Consider the following 22,785-nt stretch of genomic DNA (forward strand, 5'->3'; position numbering starts at 1 on the left):
TTTCAGACCGTTCCTCACAGATGGGAGGGGGTGTGGCTCTCCTCAGAACTGAGCTTTTGGGGACATTAAAAATGTCGGGGGTCAGAGCTGCTCATTGGTGAGACTGGAACCACCTTGCCCGTTTCCCTGGTCAGTTTCCAGTGTCCACACACCCGACCCAACTGACCGATGATGAGGGTGGAAGGCAGAGTGACCCATGTGGTGGGACCAGTTGCAGAAACTGTCTGTCCTTGTTCTCCGATGGCTACCCAGGCCTGCCAGCCATGTGTCAGCCTGTGACAGACCCAGTTCCAACCCCAGGGACAGGCTTCACCTTCCCAGGATGAGTGGGACAGTCCCCTCCCTGGGCACAGTGAAGGTGTCAGGGTGCTGCTGTGAGGGATCTCGTGCAGGCCAGGGGTCCCGTCTGTTGGTAGCAGGGTCCCGTTGTCCTCACAGGGCAGGCTGCTGTGGGGCCAGATGCCTGGTAATGCCCAGGGGGTTCGCTCCCAGGACGAAATCAGCATGGTGTTACCGGGGTCAGTTAAACCTCAGAGAAAGTCAAAAACTAGCTATTGCTGCTATCTTCTGGAAAACAAACCTCCCTGAGTCACCACTGAAAGAGCAGGGCATTGTGGGTACAGTTTCCATCCCAGTGCTCACCTTGGGACTCAGCCACACTCACTTGCCTGAGACCTTCATCCAGGAGGCGTAGCTACTCCCCTCCCACCCAGTTTTAAGGAGCAACGTTTGCTTTCTCCCCACCTGGCCATCGTGCTGTGAGCGCCCATCGACCTTAACAATCAGACCCAGAGACCCCTGACACCCCCAGTGCTGTGCGGCTTGTTCCAGCTGCTGCGAGCCTGTCCTCAGCCCCTGTTCCTGACTTTCACTGGCCCCGCGTGCCCCACACCATCCTCCCCAGTGGCCATGACACACCTTCCTCTGCCAGGTTCCTGAACCCAAGGGATTTCCTACCTCTGTGCCCTCCCAGGTCCCAGCATCTTTACACCTATAGGCAATGCAGGATTCAAAGGAAGGCCCCTTGCATCATGGACCGATGGGTCAGGGCATCCCCCTGGCACGTGGCAGCTGCTGTCCTGGCCTCCTTCTCATCCCAGCTCACACCCGGCACCCTGCACAGGTCAGGGCTCTGGGGCTCTTCCAGGACCTGCAGGAACCCCCCAGATGCAGAGCTGTCCCGATGCACTTGCTGCAAGTGCAGGAGACAGTTCCCTTCTCATGGAGCCTGATGTCAGCTGGGCTTAAGGCAGCTCATCCGGGCCCCAGGCTGGGAACCTGGGACAGACCCAGGGAAGAGTGAGGACAGGGGTCCCAGAGTCCCTTTGCCACATGTGTGGGCAGAGTACCCTGCCAGTCCTCATCCTGGGCCATGAGAAGAGACCAGATGACGGGCTTGCCCAGACTCTGCTCCTGGGGGTCACGAGGATGCAGGTGTCTCGGCTCCCCTTCATCCCCAGATGGATGGGCTCTGCATTCTTGTCTTGCCCCCTCCCACAATTTTTGGGGTGCAAAGGGCACCCAGAGAGGACCAGCAAGGTAGCGGGGGTTAGTTTGATTATATGAATGCTTCACTCTTACTACTTTGCACTGAATATGAAGCCTTCTGCAGGAGAGGTGGGGGCCCTGGAGAGTAACCAGATCTGGGTGGGAGGAGGGGCAGAGGGGCTGCACTGGGCAGCCTGTGCTCTGGAGCTGGTCTGGGCCCGGGGCCCCAGGACGCTCCAGTCACTCCCACCAGTCAACCCCATGGGGCTGATCTACAAGGAGCAACTAAACAATAAGGGTTGTGGGGAGGGGGCAGGACCTGGGCATCCTTGGGAACCACTGTGGGACCCGCCTGCAACTTTGCCCCACGTGCTGGGACATTTTTATCCCACTTGAACCTGTCCTCAGAGCTGCATTCATTATAGTCATGCTCATACCTTAGGGATTTGCTCTGTGGGAAGTCCTAGGGCAGACCTTGGGACAGACACCAGCAAGGGCACATTCAGGGGCGCTGGGGGTAGATGGCAGCAGAAGGAAGAAGCACAGGGTGAGTGGGCTGCTGTCCTGAATGGGACTCAGAGAGGGGAATGACGTGACCCCACGGTGTGGGTTAAAACTCTGATGTGTTAGAGAAATGGTAACACAGTTCTTACGGTCACAGGTAGTCATGTTCTTACAGTCCCTCGTCACTCTACCCCATGACATCTGTCCTTTCCCTGGCTGGCCAGGGGCTCTGGGACCAGACAACCTTTTATTCAGTGAATCCCCACACATACCCTCGCTGTTGAGCAAACATCCTAAATCTGCCCGCTGCAGGGTCCCAGGCTGACAGTGCTTGTCGTAAGAGCAACTTTCTGACACCCTACAGACCCTGATCCTGTGCTCCGTCATTATAGCCACCCACTGCGGCAGGTCTGACGTTCCTAGGAAACACGTATTCTCAGGAGGAGGAAGGAATGTTCGCATGTTCTGACTACGCAGCCCCCCTGCCTGTGTCTGTGACACGGAGACCAACGCTGTGCAGGGACTGGGTGCGTCTCAGGATGAGCAATAAATTTACCAACAGCTTCTCTGTGCAAGTGAAACTGGAAAAGACAGCAGACCTCCTGCTGCCTGTCACTACCAAACCCAGTAACCAGAGGCAGAGATTGAATCTCTATGGGCGCTTTATTCAGATGGCCAGCGATCTGAGAAGAGGGCGGGTTCCCACCCGGAAAGACCCTGCTCACGTTTTCTTTCCAGGCCAATGTTTTTATAGCAGGGAATAAACAAGGTGTGGTGAGGGGTTTTGAAATTCAAGGAGAATTGGGTGAAAGAAACTGAAACATTCTTGTCCTGGGCAGTTAGCTGTCCCCTGGGGCAGGTGGTCCTCTGTCTCTCCCTGGAACTCAGTGGCCCGCATGCCTCCCCTTGTCCCCAGGGGTGGTCCTCAGCAGTGCCCCAGGAGGTCGGCAGTTTCTCCCAGGGGCCAGGATGGGCCTTCTCTGTATCTTCTGAAACAAAAGCTTTAACATATGCATTACTCACTAGCTTTATAACGATGTACCTTAAACTAACATATTCCAAATTCTGAGTCCCCTCTCACAAGTACTCAAAGGTGGATGGTTGCATCTTTTTAAAGAATCAGTAATTCTATTGTCATGTTACAGAGATTGGCTGTGGGTGGTGGAGAGTGGACGACACACCTGGGAGATGAGAGTAGGAAACACTTAGGACGGGAACTCAAGCTGGTCTACGGGGTTCACCATCCTCCCCAGACACAGAGCCCTGGGGAATGAAACTCCAGCAAGAACTTGTCCTTCTTCCTGGAAATGAACGTGGAGATGGAGTTCAATCCTGCAGAGCGAGAGGGACAGAGGAGAGGGTGTGGGAAGCAGCAGCGGAGCAGAGGAGGGGAGGGCGGTGTGCAGAGCCTGGTCAGTGCGCGTGTGCAGGACCCAGGTCCCTTCACCTTGTGGGCTGCTCCGGGGACAGAGGGAACGGTGTCTATGACTGGGATCAGTGTTGACATATCACTGTGGATGTGTCATTAGCAACACAATATTGTCACTTTAAGGTATAACATGTGTGTGCTCAACACGACTGTCTTTCTTCTTTTTTCCTTTTTTCATCCTCACCTGAGGACATACTTATTAATTTTAATGTGAAAGGAAGGGAGTGATAGAGAAAGAGAAACATTAATGAGAGTTGGAAACATGGGCGGGTTGCCTCCCCACTTGCCCTGGACAGGGACCCAACCCACAACCCAGGCATGTGCCCTGCGGGGAAAACAATCCCAGACTCTTTGATTCTTGGGACAACACTACAGCCACCTGCACCACAGCAGCTGGGGAAACACTTCTGTCTTCATCACCATTTGTAGTTGCAGACACTGTGTTCATTTGTTACCTCACTCCGACCCTGTGGGCATGGACAGCGGGGCTCCACCACCTCACCACTGTGAGACCCTGGACTGGACTGTGCTCCCAGACTGAGTCACTCATTCCTGTTCAAGAACAGGACCAACGAAGGCGCGCCCCCTGCAGGCACCTCCATGCAAATATCTCAATACAAGATGCTCAGACACAAGGTCTTCAGGCCCAGGGGTTTTTGTCTCACTTCCTCGTCTTCTGAGCCACTGTGAGTAACTGATGCTGCTCTCACTCTGATGAGCTGTAGCACAGTAATAGTCGGCCTCGTCCTCAGCCTGCAGCCCAGAGATGGTCAGGAGCCCTGCGTTGGCAGAGGTTTCTTTGGATCCAGAGAAGCGGCTGGGGACCCCGGAGACTTGATGCTTTTGTGAGTCTGAGTTGAACACCAGGAGATACCGGGGAGGACTCCCTGGCTTCTGCTGCAACCAGGCTATAGCATAGCTGCCAACACTGAAGCCACTGCTGAGGGTGCAGGTGAGTCTGGCTGTGGCTCCAGGAGATGCAGAGAGGGAGGGCAGCTGAGTCAGCACAGGCTGGGAGAGGGAACCTGCAAACACAAGTATTAATGGATGAAGAGGCAAGAACCCAAGTAAATGATCTGGGGTTTTTGAGTAATATTGGCCAATGCCCAGGATCCCAAAGTCCTGTCCCTACCTGTGCAGTGAGAGAGGAGCATGAGGAGGAAAGGGGTCCAGGCCATGGTGCACATAGCCCCTGAGCCCACAGTGGGGCTGGGCTGCCCAGGCCTCCTTTTCTCCCCATCTTCTGCCAGAGGAGGGGCCGTCCATGCAAATGTGTGTCCATCCAGGGACTGCCCAGCCCCTCCCTGAGCCCTGGAGCGAGAGCTCAGCTCATACCCCAGACAGACAAGGGTGGAGGTTATCCTCACCCTTTGGTAGAGCCCATGGAAGAAGCATCTGCTGAGACAGCCAATGGTTAATGCACAGAATAGGCCAGACCCGAGGGGAGACATAGACAGACATAGCTGCCAAGTCCCCATCAGGAGCGCTGGGCCCAGCCCCCAGACCCTGGCGCCCTTGAGTAAAATATCCTCACTGAGCAGCTGTGTAGGGAACACAGTGCAGTCCCACACTGCCACCTGCTGGTGACAAGGCACATCTGACTCCTTGGACCAAAGCCCTGAGAGCCCAGCTGCTTTCTGCAGCTCAGCAGGTCACTGACTCTGTTCACACATCCAGGGGTTGGTTTCCAGATATCGTGACTCTGATCACTGTTCACATAGTGCAGTATCTCACTCCCAGGGGTTCTTTCAGGTGCAAACATGTACTTATATGATAAAGCAATTCGTTTCCATCCCCACTGAAGATGTGGCACAGCACATACACAGGGAGCTTCCTGTCCCACATTACAGGTGATGCACAGCTGATCCAGTTTGAAGGGCTCACAGGGGCTGCTCAGGAAAACGACACATAAGAGGGTTTCCCAGGACTGCAGTCAGTAGCATATTCAAAAATGAACTATTAAGGAAATATTTTAATACATGGGATGCATTTGCAGTTTTTATGCAAATCTAATTTAATTTAGCATGTAACTGGTGAAAAGCAATGGATTTAGTGGGCTTAATATTTACTAGTGGAGAGTGTAGACTGCTCTTTATTTGAGAAATTGACTGAATAGTCTTATGTTTGCAGTGTTCTCCTTTTCTGTGTCACATGTTTCTTGCCAGAATTCTGTCTTAGGTGCCCTAAAATTAGTTTATATTTCAAACAAAGTGTTCTTGCAGCTTCTTATTCATTCTCTTATTTTAGTAACAAGCTAAATGTGAGTTTTTGATGTGTTCGCAGCTGTGCTGAGTGTCTGGGCAGTTGGAGGCAGAGACCAGCATGACCCTCGGACCCAGCTCCACCTCGGTTGCACCTGTGATCACGGTCCTATGGTCCCACACGTCTAGATTCACAGGAATCCTAGTCAATGACTCTGACCAGAGTCACTTGCTCACCTTGGGCACTGTGTCCTCAAGACACTCGAGGTGTCTTTCTCATGCAGCTCAGGAACATCACCCCTGCTCAAAACCCTCAGGGGCTCCCCACTGCTATTTGCACAGAACCCCAGTTCCTGAGGTCTGCCCAGGGGCCTCCATGGCCTGTCCCCCACCACCCATGGCTGTCAGCCCACCTGTGGCTCCTGAACAGCAAACTCCCTGACATCTTTGTAGCTGGAAAACCATGGACTCCAGTTTTTCCTATGGTCTCCATCCAAGTCCAATTCTTCTCTGTCAGTGGGGAAATGTGGGCTTAAATGTTAGATTACATAGAGAGAAAACACAACTTTTGGCAACTTTCAGTTTTTCTTAATGACAGGACATACACACACCATCATGCATAAAAAGAGAGAATTTAAATATATATATATAGTTATATAATTTTATATATGTAAAGTGAGAATTTTGAACTTACAAAACTTATAAAGAATAGTTCACAAAACCACCTGTCTCTACTCAGCATCATCCACAGGGCCCTCCTGCCTGTCTGCCCTCCTCCGTGACTGCGGCCCACCCCGGCTGACTGTGAGAGCACACCACTCGAGAGCGCTCCGTCAGACCGTGCATCTGCTTATGTGCATGTACAGATGCCCTGAAACCCTTGCACGTAAAAGCAATGGATTACAACTACTCTCATGAACGTATGTGTGTTGTAATTCACTCAGAGGAGCCCAGACTGGCTGGAAGGTTGGCCCAGAGCAAGCACAGAGAGGTTTGGGAGGATGACTGGTTCCTTATTAAAAGGGCAAGGTGCTTCCTACGCCTCAGATAACATAATGCCAGGGCACAAAGAGTTCTCTCTCTCTCTCTCTCTCTCTCTCTCTTGCCTGGTTCATGCACAAGTTCTCTCCATGGTGACATTTGGGTCCAGCAGCCAGTCAGGGCCCACAGCAGGCCCCATAGATCCAAAGGATGAACCTTCCATACGAAACAGAAATGCTGGACACTGGCCTGTGTTCCAGCCTTGCTGAAGCCACAGCCGAACATTTTCCATGGTGGGACAGACGGACGTGTGACACAGCAGCAGCCTTCTACTTCTACCTGAATAAATCTTGTCACCCCACAGTCCCCCATGAGTGAGTCCGAGAAGTGCTTTTCTCAGGGTCCCGTGAAAGGACACGATTTCCGCCGGCAGCAGGAAGGGTCACTGGGTTCCCTGGGGTCACACCTGCTGCACGCAGGCCTCTCCTGCCCCCGCTCAGCACTTCGGGAATGTTTCTCTCTGGAAACAGGGCAGTTCTGCTTGATTTGGGAGAACCGAATTTTGAAACAGATATTTTCATTGACACCGTAAAGATGAACAGATTTGAGGGAATGAAACCTTTCTGTGTTAATAGAACAAGTGACAGCAGAAGCAAACTCCTGAGCTGGTGTTGGTCACAGGGAAGGACAAGGCACCGATGAGCCAGGCAGAGGCCAGGAGGGCAGGTTCACCCCTTGTCCCCGTGGGGCAGGAGAGCTGTGTGGCATCGGCTGGTGTTCAGCTCTGAACCGGTCATCACCAGCCTCTCCCATGGCTGCGACCCAAAGGTGGTCAAGAGGTTCTGGTGACAGCACTGAATTCGGAGAATGAGACTCAAACCCAGGAAGGTTCTCACAGCACGTCCAAGACACAAATATGGGGGCTCCACCTGGGAGGCCTTCGGAACATTGCCATAGTCACCCCCCATGTGTCTGCTGCTTCCTGTGCAGGAGAAGCTCACCTGGGGTCTGGGCTCATCAGCAGCTTCATGGGGGAAGAAAGACAGACACACACTGGGGACTTCCTGCTCCTGATTTTCTGCAGCCCAGCCCACAGCCTGGATGGCTGGGGAGCCCAGGGAAGTGCGAGAGGACAGGGGGACAGTCAGTGCCTGTGGGCTCAGGAGAACCCACTGAAAGTCATGAGGTCCCGAGTCATGGAGGGCACCCAAGGGCCCAGAGTCCAGGGTCAGGCTGAAGGGCCTGGGGCCGTGGGGATGTGGAGGAAGTACCACAGGATTCACATGTATGGCATTAATTTGTGGGTGGCAGTCACTGTCTGGGTCATCACAGGTACTTGCAGACACAGTATTATGAGATAAGAGAAAATATATATTGGTCTCAGCCTCCTGCCCTTGAAATTTCCTGAGTGACAAGTTTTCCTTTTGTTCTAATGCTGTGACTCTGGGTGGGCTCCTGGGGGAGGACTGCTCACTCATAGACAGAGGCAGGATGCAAAGCCTGAACTTTTCAGACCTGCCCCCCATTTCCTTGAGGAAGGAGAAGGGCTCAGGTGGAGTCAGCAAACTAACTGAAACCTCGGGAGGGACCCGGGAACCTGGGAGTTACAGCCAAGGCCATGAGTGAAACCAGGGGACGTCCTGCTTGTGACCGTCACCTGAGGAGCGGTCAGTCCCATGGGACAGAGCCCTTCACTGCGGCTCTGACACCATCTCCAGCCAGTCGTGTGGGAGCTGAGTTGTGTGGTGGGACATCCAGCTGGTGCAGGGAGAACTGCTTGTTGTGAAGAAATACCCCCGATACATTTGGTGACCAGATGTGACAAAAGTGAAGGGTTTTGTGTGAGTACAAAAGAAGACACAACAGTGCAGAAAAACTGTGATTTTTTTTCTTAAAAATATTAATTTTGTTAAAATTTACTCCAACACTGTGGGGACAACACTGTCAGGCTTTGTCACCCCTTCAGCGAGAGTGACCCGGGACGCCCTGTGCTCTCACTCATGACTGTGTGCTGCTCCGCCCCCTTCCATGGACGTTTCTGACTGCAGAGGCCCCCACAGAAGCTCCCGTGACGCTCAGAGCATAACCTCTGGGCCCAGGGGTTTCTGTCTCACTTCCTCGTCATCTGAGTCACTGTGAGAGATGGAAGCTGCTCCCACTGCCATGCTCTGTAGCACAGTAATAGTCAGCCTCGTCCTCAGGCTGGGCCCCCGTGATGGTGAGGACGGCTTTGTTCCCAGAGATGGATCCAGAGAAACGCTCAGGGACCCCAGAGGGGCGGTTGTTTGTGTTGTAGATGAGCATGCGGGGAGCCTGGCCTGGGGTCTGCTGGAACCACTTAGGGTAGTGACTATTGGAGACTGACCCAGAGCTAAGGCCACAGGTAAGCGTCACTGTCCCTCCTGGAGACACGGACAGTGATGGCTCCTGGGTCACCACAGCCTGAGCGCTGGACCCTGAAATGAAAACAGACACATGAGGAATAAGGAAGGACGGCAGAAGGTCCCTTCCAAAGCTGCTCTCTGAAATGTCCACGAACCTGGGCAGAGGGTGAGGAGGAGCAGGAGCAGGAGAGGAGTCCCGGTCATGGTGCCAATGTGTCCAGGACACTCTGGCCCCACAGCTGACACTGGACACTCTGGCGGCTCCTTTATTTCCCTCAGCTCCCTGGAGGGAGGGTTTGTGTTTGGGTCATGCTTGATGCAAATCTCAGCTCTTTATTTCCCCACCCTCAATTTCGTGTGTCCTCACCCAGGGCCAGCTCTACTGTCGGGAGTCAACGGCTGGCCTGCCTGTGGGCTGTGAGTTGGTCCCCTGGGAGGAAGCACCTGCTGTAAAATATACCTCAAGCCCCAGAGCTGGTTGCCTTCACAGTCATTAAATCTGAATTGACTGCAGGCCTTGTTCACCTCAAGTGGACCCACAGCACCCCCTAGTGACAGCCTCAGAAAATAATACCTATAGTGTGAATTATACAGAGCAAATGTTGTATTTCTTTCAAATATGTTGTAAACTTTGAACATCCCACTTTATTGTCCAGGTATCACCAGGCTCATGGTCTTCTGTCTTTGTGAATACTTGTTGGTTCTTTTCCTCCCCAATTCCTGAATTCAATGTAACTGTTAGTCTGTTCTTCAGTCTATCTAGTGGGGTTTTAGTCACCGAGTGTCATTTTTATTTCCGTAAATTCCCTTCCATTTGAATTTATAATGTATATCTCATTTGTGACGTTCACTCCCTTTTCACTTGTTTAAACGATGACCACAATTGTTGTCAAGGTAACTGCATGATTGTCTCTTAAAATCCGTGCCCCATGATTTCCACCTCTCAGTCTTCTCAAACCAAATTCGGGTCCGTCTGCCAGTTGCTATGAAGCCAATACTGAAAAAGCAAGTGCTGCTGGAGCCACATGGCTGCTATGAAAAGGAGTGAGAACATGTTACCGGGAGAGAGAGTCAGAGAGAGAGAGAGAGGGAAGGAGTCTTTTTAAAATAGGGATTACCGTATTTTCCATGTAAAAGCACACCCATGTTTCTGTGGCCATTACTAACTGTGTTATTATACCCAATATTATACCATGGTATGTTACCATCATACCTGTGTATAATGACCATCCTTATTTTTTCCTCAAAAATGTGGGCAAAAAAATGTGCATTATACATGGCAAATACAATACATTATCTTGGGCTTGGGAAGGACCAGGCACCTTTCCAAACTAACCAATCAACTTCCCAAGCTTTCCTGGGCTGGCTCAGACCCTCCCCTTAACCAATCCATTTCCTGGATAACCCAGGGTTCTGTGTCCCACATCCAATCCAATCCTTTTCCCAGGCTGGACACTCCTCTGTCTTAGTTCCTACTGCACATGCTGCAAAGTGGAAGCAACCCCCACCCTACGCCATCTTGCCCTCTACTGGGCAAGTGCCCACCAGAGGAATTTCTTCAGGTGTTTTATTCCTCCCCGGGTAATGACCAGCAGCAATCCTTCCTGCCCACTCTGTGGATTTAGAAGTCACCTGGGAAAGGAGTGGAGCTGTAGCTTGCTAACACAGCAGGCCCAGTGTCTGATTCCTCTCCACAGCCCATTAGGTTCAGCAATGTCTGATGCCATTGGCTCCCTTCCTTGATCAGCATCTGGTTACTGATGCTAACACAGCAATGAGATAAAGACAGACAGAGAATGCAGAGGTGGACGTGCAGAAGGAGAGAGAGACAGACAGAGTGAGACAGGGAATGAGCCCAGGAGAGAGTGGACCTGTGCAAGTCAGGCTTCTCATAACCACACTGAATGGCCCCTTATCACTTTGTCCTACTCTGTGGTTAGAAAACAGTCAGAAAGTCCATCCAACCTCAAAGCAGAGGGGATCACACAGGGTGGGGGAACACGAGGGGGGAACACTGGGAGCCATCTCGGGGCTCCCAGCACACAGGCCACAGGAGGCACTTGGCCCTGAGTCTGTCCACACTGGAGCCCTGGAAGGTTACCCGCCCGAGGGATGATGTTGGAATTTCAGGTCTTTTCAAACTTCTCAGGTGGCTGGGATGCAGGCAGGAGGATCTGTGAGTGCCCCTTGATCCAGAGCAGACCCGGTCTATTTGCACTGAGTTCTGTGCTCTGCCAGCCTCCATGTGTCCCTCCCACTGCCAAGCCTGTGCTTGAGTCCTGAGCATCCTCCCTCAAGGTGACAAGCACCTCAGGTTTTTATAGCGCCACATACGCCTCAAGACACAATAGGAGGGAGATGCTGGAAAGCTCTCAATCACAGACTGGGAAACTAAGACATCTCGAGAAGATATAACTGGTTTAGGGTCCCCTCACTGCTGAGAAGGAGGAGTCTCATGCCAGGTCTGTGTCCTCAAAGCTGAGGCTCTGGCTGCACCCAGGTCCCCCCAGGGCTAGAGGTGGGTGTGATTTCACCTACGTTGTCACTCAACATCACACGGGTAGTATTAACCTGTAGTAGTAGTAGTATGGGGCCAGTGCAGCTGGGACAGAGGCCTCTCTCTGGGAGCTACAGGGACAGGGGTTCACAGTGAGGGCCAATGACAAGGTGGCAGCTCTGGAACATCCAGGAAAGAAGTCAGTGGTCACTGACAGAGACGCAGGACGCCCAGTCAGAGTTTGGGTCTGAAGTCACCAAAGATGGTGGCCCCATTCCAGCACCTGCTCTTCAGAGCAGAGCCACTCTGTGTCCCCAGCTGATGGGGAGCTGACTTCCTGTTTTGCCTGAGACCCGTTGTCCAGGAAGGGGCTGTGTGAGGTGCTGTGTTGACACATCCATTCCCCAGGGACTGCCCTGGAAGAAACTGCCTTTGGTGGAAGCACCAAAACTAGAAGCCAGAAGTGTCCTGAGTGGGACAGGCTGGGACGTCCCATCCCTGTAGATGAGAACAAGCTTCTACTGGTCTCAAGTCCCACAAGCCTGCAGCTCTGTGTGAGCACAGAGGACACTGTCACAGGGTGGCTGTGAGAGGCACCCTTGTCCTCAGCTCTCAGGCCAGTGGGGGTCAGGGACCCTGAGCTACCAGAGCTGATCCTGGGAATGGATTGTGGGCCATTCAGGGTGGATCTATCCTGAGTGATGGGCATGGTGGAGGTCGAGATGGGACAGGTTGGTGATAGCCCACACTCTGGGCCTTGCTGATGTGCACTATGTGGACAGGGAACATAGCCGAGTTCCGTGTCCCTGGTTCTTGCTGACCTGTCATCATGGACTCTGTTCCCAGCAAAGCCCCCCCCCCCCCCGTGACACACAGGACCTTCCCCTCAATTGAGAAAACCACAGAATGTGTTGCTGCCACAGACGGGCCTCAGAGGCAGCGTTCAAAGGATGTGACACATGTTCCTGTCACAGTCCCCTGTGGAGGGTCTCAGACCTGAGTTCAGGCCAACCAAACTGAGAAAGCAGCTGTCTTCTCAGAGGAGTGGGGACTGCACCGGGGAACTGCACTGCAGGGGACAGCAGGTTTTTGTCTCACTTCCCCACGGCCCTGCAGCACTGTGGGAGCACTGCTACTGCTGTCATAGGAATGGCAGTAATAGTCGGCCTCGTCCTCAGCCTGGAGCCCACTGATGGTCAGGGTGGCTGAGCTGCCAGACCTGGACCCAGAGAAATGGTTGGGGATCCCCGAGGGTCTACTGCTAGTATCATAGATGACGGTTTTAGGGGCTTTTCCTGGGAACTGTTGGGACCAGCCCACACCATAACCACCCCCAATGTTGGTGCTGCTCCCAGTGCAGGAGATGGTGACGGTCTGTCCTGGGTTCCCCAACACTGAGGGCGGCTGAGTCAGCACAGCCTGGGCCCAGGACCCTGGAGGAGGGAGACACACAGAGATGGTGATTCTGGGTCCACAGACAGGAGCAGGAAGAAGATGCCCAGGTGTCCTCCCAAGGTCTCCTCCCCTGTCCCCTTATGCAGTCACCTGTGCAGTGAGCCAGGAGGGTGAGCAGGAGAGGGGACCAGGCCATGGTGGAGTCCATCCCTGAGTCCTGCCTTCTGTGGCCCCACAGCTGAAGCAGAGCTTCCCCCACACCTCTCCCTTCCCCTCTTCATACTCTGAGAGAGGGAGGGCCCACTCATGCAAATAAGACCCCCCAATTTCTGATCCCTCCCTCGGCCCTCTGTCAGGTACCTGTGCCTGGCGATTTCAGGGTGGTTTAGGGGTGAGCCTGTGTGAGGCCCAGGGCGTGGCAAGGTCACAGCTGTGTGTCCTGAGCAGAGGGCACCAGGCAGTTCCAAGTCACAGGTCCCAGCTCTGATGACCCCAGACCTTCAGGCACAGTCTCTGAGCACCCCCTGGTACCCAGACCTAGCCACACCACTGTGTAACATGTTGCTGAGGCCCATCCCAGATAGACCCTGCCTCCCCACAGCCCTGTTCCTCCACCTGCACCCTTAGGGGTGGTCCTGATGCCCCCTTATGGGGCCTCCCAGTCACCCCAGGACACTTTCATGTCCTGATCAGACTCCTCAGGGACAGTCAGTTCACACGTCCGTCAGCTGATCTGTGTGGTCAGCACCTTGCTGCTGCTTTCACTCAGGTTGTCTTCCCTGGAGCGGAGTCAGGCCCAGAACAGTGACTGTCCCACAGTGTCATGAGCCCTATTTCAGGACAATTTTATTTTTTACTGTGATTCCTCCCCTGTTAGAAATTAATCACTCTTTCTCCAAGGCACAAAAAATAGTTTTTCAATGTCTTTCCTTTTTTCAGCAGACATTAGTATTTTTTATGCATATAATTTTGGCCAAACTTTACCTATGACCTGGTGTGGGGGAGGTTTGCCTGAGTCTGCAGAGACATGATCTTCTTGGGGAGGAAAGGTGGCCGATCTCTGAAGGAGAAGGACCTGGAGCCAGTTCCTCAATGGGCTTTTATTGGGTTTATTTGCACAAAAATACAAGACCTCTACGTAATGCTCATCAATCATTGTCAGGCAATAATAATCCAACAATAGATAACATTCAAAGAAATATGAGGGCTTAATTTGAGTCAGGGTCAGATAGCTAAAGGGCCATAAAAGTTTGGGGAAACTCCTTCTATGTTTGGACCCTTATTTAAATTGTGGGTATTAGCAAAGTAGGTTTCATAGGATTTTATGCATTCCTTCTTAGGCCTGATCTCCCCAGAAAACCCAGGCTTTCCAACACAGAGCCCCACACACCTCGGGCATTGCTTCCAGCTTAAGTGGGGCAGGGGAAGTAAGCCAAGAGACTAGGAGACTTCTTGCAGACAGAATGAGGACTCAGGCTATGTCAAAGCCAAGGGGTGAGGGTCCATCACCCCCTTTTTTACAGGCCCCCAAGTCCTTCCCTGAGGGCCCCTTCCTGACCATGCCTGTCTTAGGTCTTCCCTCCTTTGAGTAATCTGACCCGTCATTGGCTAACCAGTCATCGGCCTGGGGCCAAGCAGGGTGAAGAAAAAGGGGGCAGAGGTGGTGCCCCTGCCAGGGAGATGAGCTTTGTCTCCTTAATGGTCCCAAAGAGACAAAGACTCATAGGACATAAGCTTATGGTCCCAAGGTCCCTTAATCAGCCTTAGCCACTCGGGATTACTGCTTCTGAAATCAGGCAGGGTGGTTCCCAACAACCTGGTATCTTCATTACGTTATACACTGAATAAGTAATTAACACTGGTCCCATGTATATTTCAATGAGTGCTGGATATTAATTGCTTTAGTCAGGCTCAGTTTGATCCATTTACCTTGGCCTTTTCCTAACCTTGTCTTAGCAGGACCAGCCCCACAGTGCCCCCAGCTGGTCTGTGATCCAGGGCCCACCAGCCCCTGGACTACACCCCGCACTTCTGGAGGGCAACCAGATTTGGCCCTGGGACCTTTGGGATGTCACTACCAGGAACAGGGGTCACTACCCATGAGTGGGTTTCTCCATGGGATTGGGATTAAGACATTATTGTCTCTAGATAACCGATCACTTCCAGGCGACTACATGCATGAGGCATTCACCATGCTTATGTCGCCAGATACTTCAGGTTTTCTTGACATGTCCTCTTGCTTCTTCTGCTTGTGTGATGCCATTTCACATATAGAAACATCTTAATCCAAGTTTGAGGCTCAAAACCTTCACTGCACTCTGCTGGTTCACACTGACATAAAGTCTATGGGATCTACACTTATTGTCTTCTTGGTGTGCTTTGGAGACACTGCTGTTCAATTCCCATCCCCACTGCCCAGGTACTGGCCGGCTGTGTCCCTCTTGGTCTCCGTACTCAACACCGTGAGAGAGAAAGTGTCCTCCTGCTCTCCTCTCCGGCCCGTCACGTCCTCTTCAGTGCTATTCTGATACTTTATTCTTTCCTCCTTTGTCTATATTTTATATTTGTGATGCTTTCCCCTTTAATCTTTTTTGGTCTAATCTTAAAATTATGTGCATTCTAAAGATTGAGAACTACACCTTTACTACAAGAATCTTTTTTGTGTATATTGTTTCTCCTTTTCAATGTAATGGCCTCATTCCACACTGAGTCATAATCAACTTGTGTGAAAATGCCTCCAATGTTGACCTGGAAGAAAAACCAGAGCTTTCTGGAAATGTCCTTGTGTTTTTCATACTTGATGGAACTGAGGGTTGCCTCATAGGCTCTAGATGGCAACAAACTGATGTTTTTTAAAACCTTTAAATAATTAAGATTTTTCTTATTGAACTGGTGCTGGTAAAGGTTCTGACGCTGACAGCCAGGACCTTAAAGGGACAGGGCTCCCTCCTGTTTCTGGGAACCTGGAAGTTCCTCAACGAATCCAGGAATCGTTGCTCCTGAGATTTCTCAGGACAAAGAGAACACTCTGCTGTGTGCAGATGTCAGACCTCAAGGAATCATCAGCACATCCTGGGCCAGGCTCAGGGCACCTGAAGCTCCTCCCTGAGCAGCTGTGCAGGGACCACAGCAAAGTCCCACAGCGCCCCCTGGTGTTTGCAGGGCACACATCTCCAAGTTCCCTGAAAGCCTTGGAGCCCAGGTGGTCCCTGCAGCTCAGCAGGTCACTGAGTGTACCCCATGTCTATGACAGGACTCCCCCATACTGTGATTCTGATGCACTGTGTATAGTCACAGCACAGTCCCTCACTCCATAATGGAGGCCCCACCTGTGCCTCATTCCTGACTGTGAGACACACATGCCTCTCAAATTCCGATGACGCTGTCATTCTCAATGCTCTGCACACAGTATGTCTGCAGTCCCCACACCTCCCTGTCCCACTCCCGGTGGCAACAGGCAAGTTCCCATCTATACTCTCTGGGGACACGCAGGTTCCCCTGACTGCTGCTAGAGTTTGTCCTCACTTTACTGTGTTCTTTGCATAATTACCAGTTATATTTCACATGTACACATGTGGTGAGGCCCCTCTCTGATGATACATCTCTCATACACACCCTCTACAATAATTAAGGGAAAATCTTTGGTATCTCATTCAAGGTTTTGGTGCCGGTCAGCACTGGGTCCCGTCTCCTCCCTCCCGTCTCCCGTCTGCAGCCTGTGAACGAGCACACGTGGACCCTGGGGGCTAAACTGAAACTGACATCTGGACCCTTTGGGGTTAAATACTGGTCCGATGCCCCCTCCCAATTCCTAGCACTGCCGTTCTGGGAGACACTAGCACATCCAGAAACAGTGTCAGCTTAGACCTACTGGGGGATGATTCTTGGCCACTGGGCAAGGCAGGAGCAGTTCTGAAAGAACTCACGGCAGGGCACCCCTGCATCCACTGGTGTTGTTGCTGGCTCTGTTTGGACCCTCTAACTTCTGCTGTAAGTGCCAGTAAGATGACCTCTGGGATACCATTTAGCCTGTTTTCCTGAGGGAGGTGGGATTCCAAGATACCCTGTTTGGGAAGAACCACAGGCTCAGCTGCTGGAGCTGGACTCTGGCTGTAAGGATGCTCACTGTCCTCTTCTTCCACCTCCCATTCTGGATGCCCTGCCCCTTTGCTAGGCACCTGGTCCAGCTTTCTCCCTGGCAGGGGGTAGCAGAAATCAGTTCCATTTGCCCATATGCTCCAATCCTATGTCCTCAAGATATCGGCTATGTTTTTATTATGTTTCTACTATGTTTCACTCTAAGATTTGTCTTCATAAATCACAGCTGTATAATGTCACTGATGTTAACCTGAAAACTAAAAGCCAGTGTGAAAGGCTACAAGCATGTATTTGGGATAAGAAATAATTGCAAGCCTGGGGCATAGTTTCATGCAGAAAGCTGCATTGTGTCCAATTATGCGGTGAAGGCAGGGGTTTTCATGAGATATGGGGGGAATTAATGTCAGGGATAGAAGAGAAGTATTTCTATTGGGAATAATGATCCAACAAATAAATGTCTGCAATGAAAATAAGCAAAGTTATTCTTTAGCTGCACACTGTCGGTCCAGTTCTAAGGAACGTCTTGAATTGTGAGCCCTGTAGTCAGGCTGTCTGCTCTCCCGTCAGCTTTGCAGTTGTCTGGAGCAGGCAGTTGCTTTGACCCAGAACAAAGTTTGGGCATTCCTGCCCTCAAGCACCACAGAGGCTGGAGAAGGAAGACGAACAAGGAGCCTCCTCTGGGACGGGGGCTCCAGCTCCATTTCCCAGCGTCTCTGCCTCCTCTGCTTCTTTTCACCAGATTGTGAAGTTGTCTTGGTTGTTAAAAGCCGTCCAAGCCACTCTCAGACCTGACTGTCTGTGTGTGTGTGTCCTCATGAGAATGACCTTTCCTTTGCTGTCCTACCCATTCCCTGTGAAATTGTGGGTGACATTGGCTCCTATTTTAAAGAGAATTTTGTCTTCACAAAATAGTGGGTTAAATCCTGTCATGGCTTAGAAATGTCGATCCGATTGCACCCCCTGGGGCTGTAGACAACAACCCTTCTGAGTCCCCACCTGCGAGACCGGCCTCTATGAGCAGGAGACAGGGGATGGCAGAAGGAGAGGGTGCACTGAGCCCTGGGCTTTTGTCTCACTTCCCCCCTGCATGTGTCACTGTGGTGATGGCCGCCGTACCACAGAAAACAGTAGTACTCGGCCTCGTCCTCAGGCTGGGCCCCTGACAGGGTCAGGGCAGCTTTGCCCCCGAGGAGGGAGCCTGAGAAACGGGCAGGGGTCCAGGAGTGTTTACTGTTTGTATTATAAATGAGTATCACGGGTACTTGGCCAGACTTCTGCTGCATACAGTATGGATAGTTACTGCTGGTGACAGCTCCAGTGCTGGAGGCACAGGTGAGAGTAACTGTCCCTCCTGGGGACACAGTCAGGGAGGGCTCCTGAGTCACCACAGCCTGAGACCTGGACCCTGAAAGGAAAACAGACACATGTCAGGAATGAAGAATAAAGGCAGAGGGAACCGCCTCCAAAGGCCTGTCTCTAAAGCGTCCACGGACCTGGGCAGAGGGTGAGGAGGGGGAGCAGGAGGACAGGAGTCCATGCCATCCTGGACACTTTCCAAAGTCCCTGGCCTCAGGCTGGGACTGCTCTCTGGGTGTCCCTTTATTTCCTCCTCAGCTCCCTGGGGGAGGGGTGTGTTTGGTGGGACATTATGCAAATATCATCACGCAACACCATCAACTTCTGAGTCCTCAGAAGATTTTTTAGCTTTCCTGTGAGCAGAACGCGGTGGTTGTGAGAGCTGTCAGTCTGTCCGTTGAGGGGAAGCACCTGCTGTCCGTCAGGTCTAACTCAGGCCATAAAAGTGGACACGGAGCCTTTTCCATTAGAACCATCTGAGTGGGTTTCAGCCATGCACCTCTGAGAAGATCCACAGCGCCCCCTGGTGACGTCCTTTCAGAAACAGTCATGGTGGATAGAATTGCAGAAGGATGGTGGCCCTTCCTGAGTGAATGAATGAAATGAATGAACGGAAAAAGTTGACCTATTCCTGATTTCTTGCACAGAGTTTTCTTTTTTAATTTTATATATTCTGTTTTCAGTTCTATAATTCCCACTTGATTTGTTTTCATGACTTCTATTTACATTCTTAGTTTTCCTTTTTCCATTTGTACCAAGAACGCTCACTGTTGACCTTCAGATGGATTTCAGGGTCATTGCCAGACTGATGTCTGTCACTGTGTTTCCTCATCGGAGTCATCTCAGTGTTTGTGTCAGGTCACTCTCTTTTCTCATCAAGTTTTTATCTCCTGCTTCTTGAAAAATCAGGTGGGGTTTTACTGGATCCTGGACTTTGGGAGGTCACAGGAGGAGCCCCTGAGTCCCAATTCCTCTGTCTTCCCTCAGGCCACCCTCCTGCGAAGCTGCAGCACAGAAGGTCAGGGGGTGGGTGTTCTGATCCCACTGGCCCCAGCGGCGGTGGAGCCCTGATTCCACTGCTCTGTGCTCTGACACCTTCCTGGGGACGGTGAGGCAGTGGCTGTCACCTGCTGGTTCCCTTCAAGCAGGGTGACAGAAACATCCACTGCTGGTTTCTGCTGACTTCACGGAGAGAAGCACAGGGCTGAGGCGAGTTTCTGTGCTCAGTCCCCACTAGACTCTTTGGCCCTAGTGACACCAAGGAGGGGAGGGGCAGCTGCAGTGCTAACTCCTCTCCCCCATCTCATCCAGTAACCTTTATTCAGTGCTGTTAATGCTGGTGGGGTTCTATACTGTGCTCTCCATGGTTCCCACACTCACCATCAGGGGGCGCAAGGGAGCCAACTAGCTTTGCCTTGTGACATTTCATTCAGTCTCTTTACTGAGTGATGAAGTTCAAGTTCAGCTCACCCCTGTGTAGCTAGAATCATGGGTGAGAATTTTTTGTCTGTTTAGAGTAACAGGAAAACATGGTCTCGCAAAGTATGTTGTGGAATGTTTCTTTCTCTGTTTTCTTTCAAACTGTGTGTTCATTATTATTTCCCAGTTAACTTGTTTACTAAAATTAACAAAAAGTCTACCTGAGGCCAGATTTGTGTTTTTGAGCTTGGAAACTACAACGATAAAGAACTTAAAGAGCTGTCACGGCAAACACAAAAGTAAAGACAACTCATCTCTCACTCTGTCAGACATCACAGCAGAAACACAGGGCGTGTCGTCACTCGCTTGTGACTTTACATCCAGTATCGAGATTACTGCAGATTCAAAATGAACTGCACATTATTTATAGAACAATTAGTCCAGTGATTTTGATTAAGGTGATGTATTCTGAAATATGAAAAGGAGAAGCTGTTCAAATCTAATTTGCAATAAGGAGTGAATCGTTTCTCCAGTGTGGCCATGACAGACGACACAGTGTTTCCTAACACTCACAGGTCTTTGGGTCCCTGTCTGGGAGCCCAGGCCTCAGGGAAGCCAGGTCACAGGTGTGGGAACCCTGTTTGTGTTGTCATGCCACCAGGAACTCCGAAACCGGGTACACAGTGATCCTGTTTACATTAGGCAACCACGTAGAAAATCAGGCATTTATGTTGAGCCCATAAAGACAGACAAGGTTGAGACCGTGAGGTGTCAGGGTTTATAGCACAAGTGATAACAGAAGCCAAAACCTGAACCACTGTTGGTCACAGTCAGGGACAGGACAGTGATGGGTCACCAGAGAGGGGAGGACAGATGTTTGCTTCACGTCCATGTGGCATGGGAGCTCTTTGTGGCCGGGGGTTATGAAGGCCTGTGACTATGCTAATCAGCCTCCTCATCAGGCTGGTCCTCACATGTGGTCTAAGAGCCCGTGAGCACCAAGTAGGAGCTGGTGAACAGAGATGACTATCAGGGAACTTTGGCCCAGGTCCCAAAGTAGAGTATGTGATCTGACTTGAGATTTTGGGACCATTGCGATGGGAAAGGTCAATGGGATGGCCAACATATGTTCAGGAGAAGGTCACATCAGATCTGGACTCAACAAGAGCTCCACAGGGCAGGGGGTGTGACACAGGAACAGAGTGGGGACCAGGCTCTCCTGCTGCCCCACAGCCCAGCCCCCACCCTAGACTGTTGACACACTCCAGTGGGTTATGAGGGGACTAGGGGACAGTGACTGTGGTCAGTGACTGTGGGCTGAGGAAACTGCACTCACAGGGGTCCCCAGGATCCTGAGTGGTGGCAGCTGTGAGAGCATTTTATCCTTGCACCCACTTCAACCACGTGCCTGGAGCAGGCTCAGCATTTCCTCAGCACTAGCGGAGCATTCTCACCCTATTGTGACCCAAACAGATGTCTCTGGGCCACAAGTCACTAGTGGCCTCTTTGATAACCCTCTTGCCTGATTTAGCTGAAGGCTTGGGGACTCAGAAAAGGCTCCAGGCCAGCTCTGTGCATGGAATTCCCCCTGGGCCTGAGTCTGTGCCAAGGATCTCACCTCCTAGCACCTCGTCAGTGCTATGCAATGCTTTACAGCCAGCCTTGCACTCAGGAGCCTGGGAAGAAAAACAAGGTCAGTGCTCTGCCCTCCAGGACAGCAGAGTCCCTGCTGTGGTGGACAGTGCCTCACTGGGAAGGTCCCCGGGCTCTGGGAAAAAGAGAGCTCTCTCCTTATTTCAAGAGAGAAAGAGCAGTGTCAAATTCTCTGGTCTATATTATACTTGGGAAACAGGTAACATTTCAGTGACATCATGAATAGTTTATTCTGTGTTGGTTCTGATTTCCTGAGACTTCAGAAACATGGACTAAAACATACAGACTAGACCCATTGTAAACCCGGAGACACTTTCAAGTAAAGTTTGCAAATAGAGGGGTGTTTTTAAATGTTCACTTGCTGTGAACCAAAACTCTGTTAGGCTGAGGTTTTTGTCCCACTTCCCCCTCTGTGTGTGTCACTGTGAGGAGCACCACTGTGCCATCTCATACAGTAATAGTCGGCCTCATCCTCAGGCTGCAGCCCCGAGATGGTCAGGAGCCCTGCATTGGCCGAGGTGTCCTTGGATCCAGAGAAGCGGCTGGGGACACCGGAGCCCTGGTACTTGCTTGAGTCTGTGTGGTAGTACAGCAGATACCGGGGAGGGCTCCCTGACTTCTGCTGGTACCAGAATATACCATCGCTGCCAACACTGATGTCACTGCTGAGGGTGCAGGTGAGTCTGGCTGTGGCTCCAGGAGATGCAGACAGGGAGGGCGGCTGAGTCAGCACAGCCTGGGAGAGGGAACCTGCAGAAACACACACTCTTGTCAGTGCTGGGGCAGAAACGAGGGAAGCTTCTCAGAAGATCGATCACAAAGGGAATATACTTGAGAACTGAGCCCTGGTCCCTAAGGTCTGTCCCTACCTGTGCAGTGAGAGAGAAGCACGAGGAGGAGAGGAGTCCAGGCCATGGTGCACACAGCCCCTGAGCCCACAGTGGGGCTGGGCTACCCAGGCCTCCTTTTCTCCCCACCCTCTGTCAGGGGAGGGGCCGTCCATGCAAATGTGTGTCCATCCAGGGGCTGCCCAGCCCCTCCCCCAGCCCTGCTGCTGGAGCTCAGCTCACACCCCAGAGTGAAGAGAATCAAGATTGATTTCACAGGATGAAAGAGCCCTTAGATGAAGCACCTGCTGAGGAAACTCAAACGTCTCTGTTCAGAGGACTCTGACAGTACATAGAAGACACAGCTGCTGAGTAACCATCAGTGAGCACAGGGTGGGTCTCCCCATAACCGTGCACCACCCCCGCCCAGCCCCTTTGCCCGAAGGGTCCTTACTGAGTACCTGTGTGGGGACTGCAGGGCAGTCCCACAGCACCCCCTGCTGGCCACAGAGCACACTCCTCCCCATGGCCCAAAGCCCTGAGAGTCCTGCTG

General features: G+C 51.9%; 4 gene segments (V, D, J or C); all 4 read right to left on the reverse strand.

The window, feature by feature from the left end:
- Positions 1 to 3,229: 3,229 nt before the first annotated feature.
- On the reverse strand, positions 3,230 to 4,599 carry LOC123810869. The segment is given in 3 exon segments: positions 3,230 to 3,324; positions 4,087 to 4,446; positions 4,554 to 4,599. Coding segments are annotated over 3 exon segments (501 nt in total).
- A 3,957-nt stretch (positions 4,600 to 8,556) lies between these two features.
- LOC123810944 lies at positions 8,557 to 9,240 on the reverse strand. The segment is given in 2 exon segments: positions 8,557 to 9,059; positions 9,143 to 9,240. Coding segments are annotated over 2 exon segments (375 nt in total).
- Positions 9,241 to 11,615: 2,375 nt separating this feature from the next.
- On the reverse strand, positions 11,616 to 13,147 carry LOC123810870. The segment is given in 3 exon segments: positions 11,616 to 11,663; positions 12,583 to 12,917; positions 13,030 to 13,147. Coding segments are annotated over 3 exon segments (441 nt in total).
- An 8,637-nt stretch (positions 13,148 to 21,784) lies between these two features.
- Positions 21,785 to 22,331, reverse strand: LOC123810871. The segment is given in 2 exon segments: positions 21,785 to 22,155; positions 22,275 to 22,331. Coding segments are annotated over 2 exon segments (417 nt in total).
- Positions 22,332 to 22,785: the final 454 nt, after the last annotated feature.

This window comes from Phyllostomus hastatus, unplaced genomic scaffold, assembly GCF_019186645.2.
Source record: "Phyllostomus hastatus isolate PE091 unplaced genomic scaffold, TTU_PhHast_1.1 phas_scaffold_760, whole genome shotgun sequence".
Taxonomy (NCBI): Eukaryota; Metazoa; Chordata; class Mammalia; order Chiroptera; family Phyllostomidae; genus Phyllostomus; species Phyllostomus hastatus.